Consider the following 17,180-nt stretch of genomic DNA (forward strand, 5'->3'; position numbering starts at 1 on the left):
AATTTAAGAATCATAACTGATTAAAAAAAAAGTAATTGATTCAGTTATGGCAAACAAGGAAAGCATGTAGATTTACATAATTGTATCACCTTGCTATATCAGCATGAAGCAGATTTAAATGATCAATTGGGATACGTACCTCACATTTTTTAGTGGAAAAATACATTTAATTTTTTCTTAAGAAAAAAATTCATCTCAAACCATGATAATGCCTCACAAGAACCTCAGTATTTTAGGCATTAGTTATATGATCTTTGCTATGTAGACAGTTTTTCAATCCAGTCCAGTTTGTATTTCATGAATACATCCATATTTCATTTTGATCTATAGTTTGAGAAGTGAAAAATCATCTATTTATGGAAAAGGTACACAATCCCCTTCCCATTCAGGTACAAACTGAACTATAAATTAGTCCATAGCAATGAGAAACTGAGCTATATTATGTCACAGAGCAAATGCTACCATTTACACAATGGACAGATGGCTAAGCATGATATAAAATAAATTAGCAACAATGGACCACAGATGGAGATAAGACAAAGGTCAGGAGGTAAAAAGGCAGAGGAGCTTGGATCTACATTGCCTTGTTGCACGCAGGACTAAGGACATCAGCTGAAGTAGCTGTACTTGATGAAAGTTTGAGAGGTTTCTCCAATGTACAGAGAATCTAAACACTCACCCATGGTTGTTCAAAACTATAGGTACGTCTGCGGTCTTCCACATCCTCATCTTGCTTTGCTTGCTGAAATTCTTGCCTCAAACGCTGTATCCGGTCATGATTGCTAGGAGTTGATCTGTTGCTAAAAGATGAAAGAAAGAAAGGATAAACACACTTTAAAACCATAATCTGTGAAATTTGGCTGGTAGGAAAATGTCAGTTTCTTGTGAAGTGACACTACTTTAGAAGTCGTGAAAGAATTTTAAAACAATATTTGCGGGCATTAACTAAAATGTTTTTCAGTTTGTTCTTATTATTAATGCTGTTTGCAGTTTTAAAAGAAATTTCAAACAGAATGAGAACAACACTAGTAAGGCTATTTTAAAATGTAATTTCTAAACTCATCAAAGAAAATGGGCACTTCTATAGTAAATGTTACCATAAGGATTATGAAGGACATAGAATACATTACATTAACATCAGACAAACATTTAGATTACGAAGTTAAGAACATATAGAAAAACTAACATAATGACCTCTAATATTTAATAAACCTTAGAGATACTCATTCACCATTTAATCTATTGGACTGATGTCAGATCTTTATTTCCACCAAATTCATTAATGATGTTTGGAAATCCTGCCTATACACAATTTGATTATTTTTCTCCAATCAATAAGAACCTGTCATCCCTTAGTTCTGTATATAACAAGTCTTTCAAACTAATATTGTGATATCATTAAAAGGCTAATAGGCATGTAAAATGAAATCCATTTGACAGTACAATATTCAAGAACACAACTGGGTCATAGGCTCACAAGAACACCTTCAGGTTACAGGCTTGTTAACATCCTGTAACATTCCAGTATTCTGTGGACAACTGAATAATATCATTATATGGAGACTTGAACTATTTAAAATAATAAATTTTCCATAATGGCAGTAACAGGTAATCCCCTCTCCAGAGTACATTTTATATTTGATTTATGTGCAACCATCATGAAATATGCACAGGAATGGTTCATTTCATAAAGCAGACAGAAAAGAAGATATTCATTAATTTCATTGCCATTTTTCTAGCTTCTCCTCTCTCCCCCCACTAACTTCTGGCAAACTTTGGAGTTTTTAATGTGGGAATTGTTGGATCTTTTATATTAAGGCTAACCAGAACCAATTCTTCCTCCATTTGAATCTCTTACTCTGGGGCTCTTAAACTCTGCATTTATTGCCTTCCATTAAAAGTGCAGATGAAAAATGTTCAGGTATTACATTGTTTCAAATGAGAAATCTAAAGAGAAACAGTGGAGAATAATTCCATAGATTTGTAGACTTAGACACTGTACACAGTAAAAACATAATGTATGCAAAGCCCAGATCATCCCCTCCCTTAGGAAAAAAAAATCTGAAGAGGAGGAAATTCTGAAGTCTCACTTGCAGAGTTTTACCAGTTTTATCCCCCTCTAGTGGGAAGGGCTTGAAGACTATAGATTTCTGAGGTCATGTCATCTCCCAATCCTGCTGGAACTGTACAGCCATTGGCAAGGTTAACCTGTAGCAATATCTTGCACTTTGGCTTTTGTAATTGGCACAGTCCAATACAACAAGTACACAAATATTTTTAGTATCGTTTATTGATTTTCAAAATTAGAGATTGTTACCGTAACAAACAAATATAGTAGTAGAGTATGTGTACGATGTAATGCAAAATACATGCAGACCTGCTGACATGTTTTTAATTTTTAGGCTTTCAGAGGGAAGAATTTTTGTGTGTGTACACAATGCCATTTGGTTGTGGTACAAAGAGATTAGCAAAGAGCTCTAGTTAGGCCACTTGATGTACTTAAAATAATCAATGAATATGAGGGGCTCATCAGTCAGGGAATGAGGTTCATTTCAAACTCAGAAGGGATAACAGCATAAGAGAGCCGCTGAAGGATTAGCCTGTTGGAGGCACAGCAGGAAAGAGGGCATGACAATAAAGAGCTGACTCTGTTTAATGGTAAAAAAAATACTGCAGTAAGGCAGCTTGTGCTAAAATGTTGGGACAATAAGACAAAATAGAGTCCAAAGATTAAATGGAATTGATGCATTCTATTGGCCACAAAATGGATGAAGGGGCTATTGTAAAAGACTTTTGCTCATTCTATGGATGCTGTTAACAATAGTTCCATCAACAGTTGAATATGATACAAAGTAATCAATATAGATATTGTAAAGTATAATGGTTAAGCCTCCTCTGGAATTGTACGCTCAGCAGGTTGGTCATCCTTTCACTGGAATAAGATGGTGCAACACAGGGTAAGAAGGACCCCAGGATTTAAGAATAATTTCACCAACAACTCTAAAGAGGATGAATTTGTTCATAACTGCAAAAAGAAAATGTCAAGCTGACTTAAGAGAAGTATTCAAGTTACTAATGAGTTTGATACAGATAGACAAAGTAAACCTTCCCCACTTCTTCTATTTTATCCCCAGCTCAAAAAAAGTGAGGGACACAATCTAAAATTAGAAAATAGAGAGAGTGGAGAAAAGGAGCTATAGGATTATTTCACTGAAAAATAGATAATTAAAGAACAAATTCACTTGAGTCTCTCAGCACAATTGCAACACAAAATTCTTTGCACTCCAAGAGTCACAAAGATATAGATTAAGTGAGGTCAAGTGACCTTATATTATAAAAAAGCTTTTAAAAAATTAAGAAAGGAGATGGGGAGATTGGAGGGATATTAGGATAAAAGAGGGAAGTGACAGTAAGAAATCTTTAAGGGAGGACAGATTATTTTGGGGGGGGGGGGGTTTGAGGAGGAGTACGTTACCTCTCTTTTATTTTGATTTTCAATTCTCAACCCTGCTCTACGCCCATTTCTTGAATCACTCCAGTGATCTCCTTGCCCACCATATCAAGTTTAAACTTCTCATTCTTGTCTTCAAGGTCCTGAACAATTCCACCCTAGCTCTTGTTTCTTTCCACCTTTCCCCTCTCCTCCTTAACTCTACCATCATCTCCTTTGTTTCCTTCTCTCCCTCCCATCTTTGCATGCTTGTATGCATGGAATGACCAATGTGACAGGAGAACACCCTGTCCTCAGCAAAAGTCATCTTGAACATTTACTCATTTCTTCCATGAGGAAGTGAAAAGACAAACAAGAAATTAGGTAAAATAAAATAAAAACAAAAACCACACACACAAAACAACTGTTCTAAGATTACTTCTCTCCTGGGTCTTCCAGTGTGTGTTGTCTAATCTATGGCTGCTTTTAGATTTCAGGTTCCTTAGGGCAGGGACTGTCTTTATGTTAGTCTTGTATAGCACTTTATGAATAATAAATAACCTAGCAAGTTCCCAGTCTATGACAATACCAATTTTGACTTGGTAGGTATGTCAGTTGGATGCAGAATTTTAGCCACAGAAAGTACACTAGGAGAGAGGCTTTGTCTCAGGCTACTTAAACATCTCCTCTACTGGGGTTGACGTGTACAGAACCAGTATTGGGTTGGGGATGAGTAATAGCCAGACGCACTATATTACATTTTTGTTTGTGTTTTGCATTCAAATGAACCCAAACTTTCAAAGCAAACTCAACCCAAACTGTCCAGAATTATCTATGGGGAGGAAGGAGATAAACTTGAAACAACCTTGCCAATTGCCAACTTTGTGCTTTTGTTACAAACCTTTCACTCAGCTCCAATTTACATCAGGAGAGGGTGCCCACAACTTCACAGAAGACAGCACCTCAAAGGATCAGGTACTAGTGAAAGCTCAGTTTTTGTGAAGACAAGTTACATTTCCCCTTGCTCCAATTACTAACAGTTCTTGAACAAAATCAAGAGGAAAGTTTTCAGGGTCAAACTTAGCCCAGGTATCAGCAGGCACAATTCCATTGGCTGAAATGGAGTTGGGCCTGTTTACACCAGTTCTGCATGTGGCCCTTAGCTATCTTCTGACTATCAATAGACGAATCAGCTATTTCATGAATGCAACTTAAAACACACAACCACCAGTATTGGCTAAAAAAAAAAAAGAAAGAAAAAAGTAGCTGTAAGCAAAGTTCATATAGGCCAGACCTGTCACATATTTTCAGTAACAAGCAGCCACAACAATGACCATAAGAGTCTCAGATCATTAAGCAATGTCTCACTGTGATGTCATGCATTGATGTACAGAGTTGTAATCCTTTCAAAACAGACAGATTGTCAGTGTGATAAAGTGGATACAAACAAGCTTCTGAACAGGGATGACTAAAGCTTTGGAAAAATGTATTGGCCTGAAAAAAGATGAAAAAGGGTCCTAACAACACCGCTGCCAGGCACTAACAACCTGGCTAGAATAACCAAAAGGTTAGAAAATGAACAATATTTCTTGCAGCTCGAATTTTTCAATATGGATTGGAGCTGCCCAGGATTCCATGATCTAGCTAGCTGCTTAGATCTCTTGATAGCATTTATAAAACACAAATGTAATAACTGGGCTCTTAATCATGGTAAGCTAGTGAGCAAATATTTCCTACTTGTGCTAATTAAATTTCCTTAAGTTTAGTCACCTCATTTAAACTTTCCTATGTTACTTTAAAAATCAAGAGTCAGATATCCCTCTATCCAAGCAAGTAGAAAAGGTGATCCTATGGATTTTAAAAGGTTACCTCATTGACTACTAATAGTGTTATCACTCTTGGGGCAATGCATTAGCCTGCAGAATATATGCTTGCCACAGTTCAGAACTAGCTGAGTGTGTATTAAATTGGACCTCCCTTCATTGCTAGGAAAGGATAAAATAGAGGAATAGACTGTAGGGCAGTGTTAATCTACTGTAAAAGCTTCCGCTAAATTTAATGGAATTAGAACACCTTTCCCCCAACAGAGCTTGTTCAAAGCAGATGGGCTAGTCTCAGATCACTCACACAGGTGAATAAACAGCAACTGTCATGTTGTGGCAAAAAAAGATGCAGATATATGGTAAGATGCCATGGAAAACATCCCTGGATTTAGCTTTAGAGTTAACGCCATATTAGACCATGCAATCCACTACTCTGCAAGTTTTAAGTGAGTCTGTAAACAGCTTGCGATGTGGATGGGTGCGTCCATACACAATATGGTTAATACTTGGTTGGTAAGCTAGGTAGTTAATAGTCTTTCTGTTTTCCATCAACCTAGCTGAAACTCCCTAAGCACACCTGTGTTACCAGTTTGGTCAGCCCTTCTTCCACCTAGCTGTCTGTGCAGTAGGACATCTAGAATGCATAGTCCACCACATGCCATGGATGCCATTTTGTGTGCGTGTCCTCCACACTCTAACCCTTTCAGAGACATTATGGAATGTAGGACCAGACTTTCCCAGAATGAACTTACATGGTGAGGCGGCATAGTTCTGGATGTGCGAACATGGTTAGCATAAGGTTGCATTGTACAAAGGAGTTCCTGTGTGGTCACAGCTCAACAGTGTGTGTTGTAATAGGGTCAGATGAGTGTGTCAAATGGATTTAAAAATGAACAGTTGTACAGGTACCAGGGGAGGGGACTCAGAAAGGTGGGTCTTTTACTGCTCCTGTTTTCCTCAAGTTCCAAAGAATTTATGGGGAACAGGGCCAAGGGGAAGGTGTTAAAGAAGAAAATGTATCAATTACTAAACTGCAAATAAAAATAGCTTCGCTGTACAAGCTTCATTAAGTTTTATCAGCTAGTATCTTGGGGTTTTACACTCAAACCACAGGTCATAAATTCACAGTAAATCCCCCATATGTTCAGCAAACACCTGAATTCAATTTCTTTTCTAGCTGTAGAGACTGACTGTGTTGCTCAAATTAATGATGTATGCAAAGTTAGTTTCTAACAGGGACAGCTTCTTGCATGTTTAAGGGTAAACCTCCCATCTGAATTTCCTTTTACAGGTCTTTTTCAATCTTAGCTTATTTCTACCATACACAAAGTTACAAAACCCCCTCTCAGAAAATCCTCATTTCACAGTTGCAAAGTGAATACAGAGAATGATATTTCCTTTAGCTACATTTTAAAAAGTGAAAACATTAAACTCAGCAATCAGTTTAATATGACAAGCAATATCTCTTCACATTTTACCTGGGTCATATGTATATATATACACACACACACAATGGTATATTACTCTCCATCAAAACAAGGCTATAAAAACTAGGATATATGTCAGCGTGTATGTGTGAAAACAGCTACTTAGGAAGTTTTACATCTTTTCCAGTTTACTTTCACAGTTTTAAGCATCATCTCTAATAGGAAAAGTATTATGAGAAAGTTATGCTAATCCCAAAAGGCACTCAACTTCTTTCAGCTGATAAAATTCATTTCCAGATTTTGACACCGTGATTTGTTGTCCATTTCACACCAATTTCAATGTAGTAAATCATCACAAATTAAAAACACACAGCTCTATTCTCTGGGTTAAAACGGTGGTCTCCAAAGCTGTTAATATGGCACTTGCTTTTGATGTGATAGCTCTACTCTGGATATTTTATGGTTGATAGAGAGGTCACTTCACTACAGCAGAGTCTTCAAACTCTTAAGACTAGATTTCACTTCCAGACCCTATGTGGTCATTTTGTAGCAGGGCCATCATTTTACAACCAGTGAAATCTCAGGAATGCACCCAAGACCCCTTTTATTGCGACCATCTTTCTTCCTTATTATCCTGTCAGAGCTCACATGTGGGAGACAGAAATTTAGTTTTACATTTCAGGAGAAATCTTTGACTAAAAAGAATAGCAAATATTTTAGAACCCTGCAATAAACATGTGAACTCAGCTATTAAGCTACTGGGCTATTTCGAAATCTAATCCTTATATTAGAGCTGTGAGGTTGTACAGAAATAATCCAAGCCAATTTCAAGCCACAAACAACTGTTAAAATCTGCTGCAGTCATGGCCATGGATGATTTTGTTTTAAATGTAATAGTAAAAAAAAACACACTGTTAATTTTTAATTTTTAAAATATTTTATTACGATTTACTATTTTAAAAAAATTATTATAAAAGAAAATGTAAAACATTTGACTCTGGTGAAGACGATCAAAATGTTAAGAAAGAGGAAGATGAATAAGAATCAACAAATCCCTTGACGGTGAAAAATACAGGTGATCTGTTGGGTGGGGCATAAGAGAGTTCAGTCTTCTTGACACCAGATGAAGCATTAAAGGCAGTTTGTGATCTTCAAAATATTTTCCTCCATCAACATTGAAAGCAATATATTTTTGATGATGGATCCAGTTCTGCGAAGATTTATGCAGGTAACTGCACAAATGATTAATCTCCATAAAATGCCTTGTGGAAGGCATTGTCCAATCTAAGAGGGTGTGATGGGGTGGTCCACCCCACACTTATCTTGAAGAGGTTAATGGAGGCCAGATGGCCAGTTAACCTATTAGGCTGAAGACTGAGAGGAAAGCCCTAACTAGGGGAAGCTCAACTGTGCAGGGACAGTTGGGGTTTCTATAGAGCCAGGGAGATGAGAGCATGAAGGGGGATACAGGGAAATAGTATGGAGTCATTCCCTGGGAGAAGGGAGGTGTGTTATGGGGTTATAGAGACAAGTAGACATAGTTCCTCCCTGGAAGGAGGGAGTAGAGGCTGGCAAACCCCAGAGAGGGGGGAGTGCTAGGGTAGGAAGCAGCGAAGGGAGTAAGCAGCAAGACTGGGGACACAACAGACGTTGGCTGTGCATTGTAGGGTTCCTGGGCTGGAACCCAGAGGAGAAGGAAGGCCTGGGCTCCCCTACTTGCCACTGAGGAAGTGGCACCGGCAGGGCAGTGAACTGGAAGACTGTCTGGGTCTCTGTAGGAGTGACAGAGACCGTGAAGGACTATACCATGGAAAGGGGGAAATGCTGAGTGACCTGGCTGGAGGGCTGAGTCATGAAGATGATGCTGTGGTTCCTGGGATGAGAGAGGTGCTGCAGACCTGAGAGAGTGATGGCGTGAGATCACAGGGAGGGGATGTCAACCTCAAGAGCTAATCCCCACAGTGATCAGGAGGACACACCAGACAAACAGTGAGTGGTACACCCCCATGACAGAAGGTTTTGCCAGTATAGTTATACCAGTATAGTTAACTGATAATATGTTCCAAGCTGGACATAGTAATTCCACTATAATTGTGCTTATACTGTATAGTTTATGGTCTAACTGCATCCACAGTAGGTCTTATACTGGCATAGCTAAGTCACTAAAAAATTGCATCGCTAACTGACAAAGCAATACTAGTATAACTGCTAGTGTCAATCAGGCCTAAGTCTTTGCAGGATGGGAGCCTAATTACTTACAAATTATGTTAACAGAGCAAAATTATTTTGATTATACATTTGATTTTAAAGTCACCAGCAAATTTCATTATAAAATGTTAGTGCATATTGCACTATCCTTTTATACATATCCAAAATGCATCCTTTAGTTCTCTTTCAACGTCAACAAGCTTATTTTCTTTAAAAGGTCAGGAGGGGTCCTATGTCATGCTTAGCGAACTGATAGAAATTATATTACAGAATGGAAAAGCATTTTTAGATTGATTGTTTTTTCTCTTAACCACTGAAATGATCCATAAAAAATGCTATTATCTTGGTGTTGTGTGTATGAAAAATAAATAGCATCTTCTCTAGACTGTAATGCACATTTACTTTCAGTAAAAATGAAATCTTTGTTTAAAAAAAGAAAAGTAATAAAACGACAATGTCAAGGACCATCTCACTGGCTGGAAGTTGAAGCTAGACAAATTCAGACTGGAAATAAGGCGTACGTTGTTAACAGTGAGGGTAATTGACCATTGGAACAATTTACCAAGGGTCATGGTGGATTCTCCATCACTGGCAATTTTAAAATCAACATTGGATTTTTTTCTAAAAGATATACTCTGGGAATTATGTTGGGGAAGTTTTATGGCCTGTGTTATACAGGAGGTCAGACTAGATAATCACAGTGGTCCCTTTTTGCCTTGGAATCTATTAATAAGTAAATAATGTAGCAATACAAATTTCATTGAAAGACCTGAACAGTTGAGGATGATACAACTTTACTCAGTGTTCACATAGTCATATTAGAGATGGTCTTTCATTCCCTTACCACTGTATAATCCAATTCCAGTATAATTATTTTAATTTTTTAACTGTGAGATAATTACATATGAATCGCAAACTAATATTTTCATGGTTTTTACCTTTTCCCTTTCACTCTAAAATCAGATTAATTTCCACATACCAAATGACAAACAGTCCATTTTAAAAAACTGACACGGGCCAAAGCATTTCAGAGTCGGATTCAAACTTCAGTAACCCTCAAATCCCCATTATGGGGCTTATTCCCACTCCCACTAAAGTCAAGGCTTTTATTGTCATAAACTTCAGAGGGTGCGGTATCAGAGCACAGTTAAGTGCTGAGTTAAGATTCATGATCAGACCTGAAATTCTCTGAAACCTAGCGACAGTTGGTGTCAAGGTTTTGATTCGGACCACCTCTAAAATTGACACTAATACACTATTGTTTGACATTTTCACCAGCTATCTCATGAAACCTGAAATACTCTATTTGAATCAACCAGGGGGAAAAAAAAAAAAGGAAATCAAAGGTAAGTCTTGAATTGGTGTCTAAATGCATTTCCTATAGATGGTGCTTTTTTATGAAGTTAACCTCCTAGTTCTAATACACTGATTAGAAAAAAAAAAAACGAATTAAGATTAAAATAAATATTTGCATATGGAAACTTTTTTAAAAAAATCTTTAAAAAGTTGGTTTATCAAAACACACCTTTATTTCTGGGGCTATAACATATTTACTAAAATACTTTTTGTGACCAATATAGCAATTTCCTGCAATGTCTTTGGGAGATCTTACTGTATTAAGTTTATGTATCACTGTGGGCCATTGTATGGACTTCCATGAGGAAGGGTAACCACAGCTCCTCCAGAAACTAAGAACAGTGAGGAATTATTTGACAAATTCACTCAGATTGCAACACCTCCAGAGAATTATCATCATCTGGAGAGGCTTGCATATATATAGATTCTCCAGAGACCACAGACAAAGAAAGGACTTTGGGATAAATAGCCTGAGTTTAAACTGACATGGGTCCTACTTTCTGATCCAGCAAACAGACATGACTTCCAGTTCAAAGAGAGTCCCAATTCATAGGGAAGGATTGGAAAGACTTCGGCCTACTGAGGCCCCATAAGACTGATAGGTGACCTCTGGTAAGCTATTAGCAGTAATTTTATTGTTTTTAATATTTTCTCTGTTATGCTTTCACCTTAAAAATAAATGTGCATGCTTAGAAAGAGCTGTGTGGTAACTTACAACTGCGGGCAATATACTAGTCAGAGCTTCTAGAGAGAGAGCAAAGCACAGTAGCTGGCATTTTAGGCAGTCTGGCTTGCTGGGGATATTACAATGTAGACAGGAAATTGTACAGCCTTAAAGAACCCCCCATCAGAAGTGAGTCAGATGGCCATCCCCACCCAAGGGAGTTGATGGCTGGGAGCTTGAAGGCTAGAGTGGGTACCCTTGAAGGACCACAAAGGGGAATACAGGTGCAGTTGCCCTGAAACTGAGACACTTTTTCTTTATTTTTTTTATCCTTTATTTTAATCACATTTGTCTCATATAATTTAAAACTACAAATTATCATAAATGTTACAGTCAAAACAGTTACCTTCAATAGAATTCATTTGGCTAGTTTTCTTTTTAAGTTGACAAGCAGGTTTTGCCAGTTAAGACAACTGCAAATTATTTCTGTGTTTGGATACCTTAAATGTTATTTTTCTTTTTAAATTCCTGGTTGGCATGTACTGTGAAGGACATAAGCCTGAAGGAGAACTGGTGATTTTGCCATGTTTAAGAAAACTGGATGTTTAAGAAAATTTATAAGCCTACTTTACTTCTACATTGTTACTTTTGTTTATTTTTCTAACAATGAATGGACTTCAGATATCTCAATGTCCACATATTCCTCTTATCACAGCAGATCACAGCAGGAATGAGATTTATCCAGGACAATCTGAGTTACTAGGACATGAGTTAAAGCTGGCACTAAGATGGCTAGCCTGGAGGAAGTTAAGGAAAAGCTAAGGGGTTTGCCTTTTTCAGCAGGAAACATAAAGCCTGAAGTTTTGTAATGGTGCTTGGTGGAGGTAGCTACCTGAGGGACTGGCCGCATTGTCTAACACTTGAGCAATGCCACAAGAGGCAGATTTACAAGTCAAGATCCACTGACATTTGGCCAAGTTACTGAGACTCTGTGCTTTGGTCTACTCATCTGCAAAAGAAGTTAATGCTCACCTTTATAAAGTGTTTGAGATTCAATTTAAGTGCTATATAAAAGGAAAATACTTTTATTTTCATTATTCTATCATGACTGGTTCTTCACAGAATACAATGCCATGTAACACATAGTTCTCACTTATAGAAAACCCATATAATATAGTACAAGAACCTCCTACTATATGCAAACTTAGCAACTCAATTGGTTCTGTGGTTAAAACCTTGGCTTTGCTCATTTGTTTTTCAACATTAGTATTTCAACAAATGCTATTAAATTGCAGGATTTTTTCAATTGTATAATTATTTTTTTGCTTTGAAGAGAAAGAAATGAAAATGTATAATAAATAATACCACATAATGTGTCAAATGCCCTTAGCATGATGTTCACATTACTGTTATAGGTTTGCACCAATATCATTTCATTCTGCCTTTCTTATAGTCTTCATAAACTTGTGTTGATGATGTTTCATTTTGACATCATAATAGTGTCTCCATGGATTCAGGATGACATTTTGTTTTGACATCATTTTAAAATATACCCACACTGATATCACCTCATTTTGTCACCATAATATTGTCTTGATTGGGTCTGCATGATATTGTTTTGTTTTGAAATCCTTTGTAAGGAGGATTTTTAGCCTATTAAAATAGTTGGTTCAATAGGACAGTTACTAGAACAAAGTTCTGAACACCTTCTGCATAGTTGTTGTTGGGTTTTGTTGCTACTGTTGTTGAAACTTGCATATCCAAAATACAATAAGGAATTGGTTCTGTATCGGACTGGTGTGAAGTGTCATAGCTCTATTGGTGGTTCTAGGAAAATTCACCCCAGCTGAAGATCTGCCCCTAAGAAAATGTCAAATGTCTTTTGTTCTAGAGTTTGTAAAAATGTGAATATTTCAAATAATCACATTTTTACATAAATATAAATATTTAAAAATGGTTTCATGTTTCCATGTATACTGAGCAGAAATAATTTCCTGAATAACTTTAAAATGGATTTCTATTGATTCCATTCATAAAATGGAAACTATTATACATGTTATTCTGAATGAAAAACAGTATCAACAGTATCAGTGTAGTTCTATAAAATGCAGTACTGAGCCAGATCTTCAGATAGTGTAAATCAGTGCACATCCACTATAGAGGCTAGTATTAAAGTGTAAATTATGAGCTCATGTTCTTCTGCTCTAAACACAAAATCAAAGAGTTTGATTCTGGAATGAGTGCACAGCAGCTAACCGCTTTACCTGGAGTACTAGGAAATTACATTCAATATCACTTTTAATGTGGCCATTTAGAGCTATATCATGAAAACAACTCTTAGTTATTTTCTAGTTCTTGAATTTTCTTATACAAAATCAAACAGCATCTTTTCAGGAGCCAGTGTATTTAATATATTAAGAAGAATATTTACTCTGTACAATACTCCACATCCTATTTACAAAAGCCCACTGATAAAATCTCTAATTTTAAACATCACTGCATGAGGCTCTTCTTGTGCTCAAGTCTGATCAAACAGATCACAGAATTTTCCCCTTTTCCCTGATCCTCCTAAAGTCATCATGTTTAGTAGAAATTTCCTGTTTTATCTCGTTTTCGAAAGTCCAGAAAGGTTTATGTGAGACCATCTTCTGATCCCATTTCATGAATAAAGATCAATGTTACTCAATGTACTGGCCTTGTGCAAAAGGACAGTCTACATATTTGATCCATCCAGTAAAGTTCTTTCTATCAAAAGAAAAAAACACAAGAACATCGTATTTTTGCTACCATCCATATACATATGTTTAAAAGATTTTCATTACCTCTCTCATTCTGAAATTATAAAGTGTTCTCAGGAACTCTGTGGCTGACAATAACACAGATGAGAAGAACTTGGAATTATTCAAACTGTTCTTGAAAGCATTTTATAATTCCTAAAAGATAGCTGAGGCAGTTTTTATAAATATATTATAAAGCTACTTGTGGGAGGAAAAGCAACGTACACCACACTATACAAGAGGATAGTTATTAAATAAATAAGAGGACCTGATTGTACCCTGACATGCCAATAAATATATAGCAGCCAGTATATCCCCTCAGAGCTTCCTCTGGCTTCTTCTATCAAAAAAAGGGTTTCCCCCAGTGGAAATGTGCAGGCTATTAACCCAACAGATCTGAGAGATTTGACATGTACATTAGTCTGTCTTGATACACAAGGCCAAGATGAAGGATTTCATCCTGGCACCTGTAGTTATTGTAAGGCCATGCAGTGAAACTTGTTCCATTTTATGAAAAATTATGCACTTGATCCTGACTGGCACCGAGCACAACCTAGCAAGCATATAGCCTGATAAGTTTTTTGAACTGCTTATTTAGTAAAGGTATATCTTCTTAACAAAATGCTGAGATTTATTAAAAATAAAGTACGTATCAATTCCTGTATAGCATGCAAAAAGCTCCTCAGATGAATCTCCTCCAAATTATCTGAAAAATTATACAAACTCCAGTTGCTGGGGAGGAAGTGTGACACAGCCCTGTTCTGCCCCCATCTCTGCTCCGGGTCCTGCTCCTGGCCCTGTTCCCAGCCCCGATCTTGGCTCCTGACCCCGATCGCAGCTCCCTGCCCCAACCGCGGCTCAATCATGGCCCCGACCATGGCTCTGGCCCCACTCCCAGCCCTGGCTCCCGACTGCGGTTCTCTGTGACCAGGGGCACGATGGAAAAAGTTTGGGGACCACTCGACTAAAGAAATATTCAAAAACACTGTGGTAGTGTTAATTGTTACTCACCAGTTACTTGATGAGTTTGTCAAGTGATGGTCAATATACTTCACAGTAACTTCATGGAAACAGAATTATGGTACAATGGTAACATGCTAAGTCAAGTTTGTATCAAGACAGTCACCTGGTAACTTTGTCATGAGAAACTGCCATGACCTGGTAGAGAAAATTATCATGTAATGTGTCACATGATTTCATGTGCTATCATTGGTATATACTCAGGGAAGTACCACCACCTGCAGTGGCTACTCCTGTGAAAAAGGAAAGGAAATTCCATGAGTATCCACTGGAATTTGCTCACTGAAGAAAAGGCAAAGACACGGGTCCCAGACTTTAACTTGTATCACTATATTTCTATCTTATAATAAGGCTCCATTCTTATGACTGAGAAGAACCTACTAAGAGGATAGAAAATAGATAGAATTTAAACTCAGTTTCCTATGAATTTTTCTGTTAGGGTTCCATGATGGTTTGCTTCTCAGGGAAGAAGCCAGGGATAATGGTCACTTAACCCAGAAATATTGGGGATCCATAAACTGCCCTTTGCCAGCCCCTTCATATCCTCTGGCTCCTGGAGAACACGGCCCTTGCAGGACCCACATTCCCAGGGGTTCCACGGTCTGCACTTGCCCTTATGTGGTTCCATGGCATGGAAGGAGAGACAGCATGAGTCAATATAGCTTAGATAGAACAGCACTTGCACTGCTTTCCAAGGTGGGATTTGGAGTGAGAGACTCCAGAAGCCCAACTAGCTCTCCAGGCATCAGCCCCTCAAAGTCCACAGGGCTGGAATCATACAGAGCCTACTTGGAGGCACTCGCAAAGCCTGGGAAGAGAAGAGGGGAACATGTGATAGTAGGAGACCTTCCCACTTCCGTAGGCACTGGGGAGTCCACATATGGATGCAAAGGGAAGGAGAACGGACTCCTTAATTTCTAAGATACAGAATTAAACAATCATAAACTTCGCATTTTAAGCAATAATGACAAATAAAAGTAACCTTGATTCATACTCCTTATATGGTATCTCCTTCCCAGTTCCATGTCTTAAGCAGTCTATCCAACTAAGCACTAAGACATGTCTATTAAACTGATTACAAATATAGGATTACATTCTCCCCTTGATGCATGCAGGTAGTTCCTTTCCTTGCTGTTAGGTGTTAAAAGTGTGTACTGAGAGAGCAATACAACTCACTAGGCCATCCCATTTATTTTAAATAAATCAAATGGCATGTCTTACATTACAGCGATGGCTCAATGACTACCACCCAATTCAGGTGACATTTTCCTCAGCTCTATCATCCCTAGTAAATTACTTGCACTTGATGTACAGAAGGTATAAAATAAGCAGAAAACAAAACTTGGGCCAGTTTGATTTAAATCTTCATAATAGCAGTTCAAATTGATGTGACCTCTTTGGTGAATTGGATCTTTTATTAGTACCCAGATGAATTTAAAATCAGAGGCTTCTATCAAAGATTAATTAAATGCTGATCAAAGTCCAGAGCAATCACAGCTTCTGTTCCATTAACCTAAATGTGACTCCTTGCAGAACCACCAATGCAATAATATATATATATATATATATTTAAAAGAAGGCTTTTAGTCTTTTTCCTTATGGTGCAACTCATAGCAAACGCAGACATGCTATTTGCAGTATGTGTTTTAAAGGTCATAATTTCTTTTCCTCTTCCAATTAAAGCTGCTCTTAATCACAATTAAGCTTTCAAGAAACAATTAACAGAAGTCAAAACTTTCTTCGTTGATACATTTAAGGGATGTACAGTGTGCAATATGTACCCTCTATTATCACTAGTGGCATTGAACTAATTATATGATGTTAAGGGTTCACCTACTTGAGTGTAAATTTTGGTTTGAGTTGACACTAAAAAGAAACATCAATTTATTAGAAGATAAAACTTGTTCTGCAGTAATGGAACAGCTGTGTATAAAAATTTATTGCAGCTTAATGTTCTCACACATAAAGCAATTAGAGCCTTCTGACAAACAGACTTGTTAAGTGTAGCAGTATGCAGCTCCAGCAGCAGCGTATGTAAGATTGATTGTTTATTTTATACTATAATATCCTTGTCTCAAAAACAAAATTACAACACTATATATGTTCTTATTTATTTACACATGCACACGTGTGAAATTTCCCATTTCTGAAGTGCAGAAATCTTTACAATCTCAAAGACTTCTGTTCCTAAAAATGGTTTGTTTTTCCAGTGGGAGTGACTGCAGAGTGGGGAGAGACACAGCCCCATTCAGTATGGGCACTTTAAGAGCATCTATAAAAGACAACGGTTACATCAGAGTATAACAGCACAAATCAATTTGGTCATCAGCAGGGATCCTAGTTTTCCATGATAAAAAAACTCAATATTCTCTGATAAAAAAACATAAAAATCTACGCTATTACACAATTAAGATGAAACGTTGAACTTTAATTTCCCTAGCCACAATATATATATATATATATATATATATATAT

The 17,180-nt window shown here is 37.3% G+C and overlaps 1 protein-coding gene across 10 annotated transcripts in view; it reads right to left on the bottom strand.

The window, feature by feature from the left end:
* The window catches only part of PARD3 (par-3 family cell polarity regulator), a 641,307-nt gene that overhangs the window by 16,472 nt on the left and 607,655 nt on the right, over window positions 1–17,180 (bottom strand). For 9 of the 10 annotated variants that reach the window (XM_067542623.1, XM_067542631.1, XM_067542629.1 and 6 more), the window contains one exon: window positions 680–800. In XM_067542623.1, coding sequence (XP_067398724.1) covers window positions 680–800 — 121 coding nt within the window. Of the gene's footprint in view, window positions 1–210; window positions 325–679; window positions 801–17,180 lie in introns of those variants that run through there. The other variant, XM_067542627.1, reaches the window with a different exon arrangement.

Source organism: Emydura macquarii, unplaced genomic scaffold (genome assembly GCF_026122565.2).
Source record: "Emydura macquarii macquarii isolate MOO-44397 ecotype Brisbane River unplaced genomic scaffold, CSIRO-AGI_Emac_v2 contig_719, whole genome shotgun sequence".
Lineage (NCBI taxonomy): Eukaryota > Metazoa > Chordata > Testudines > Chelidae > Emydura > Emydura macquarii.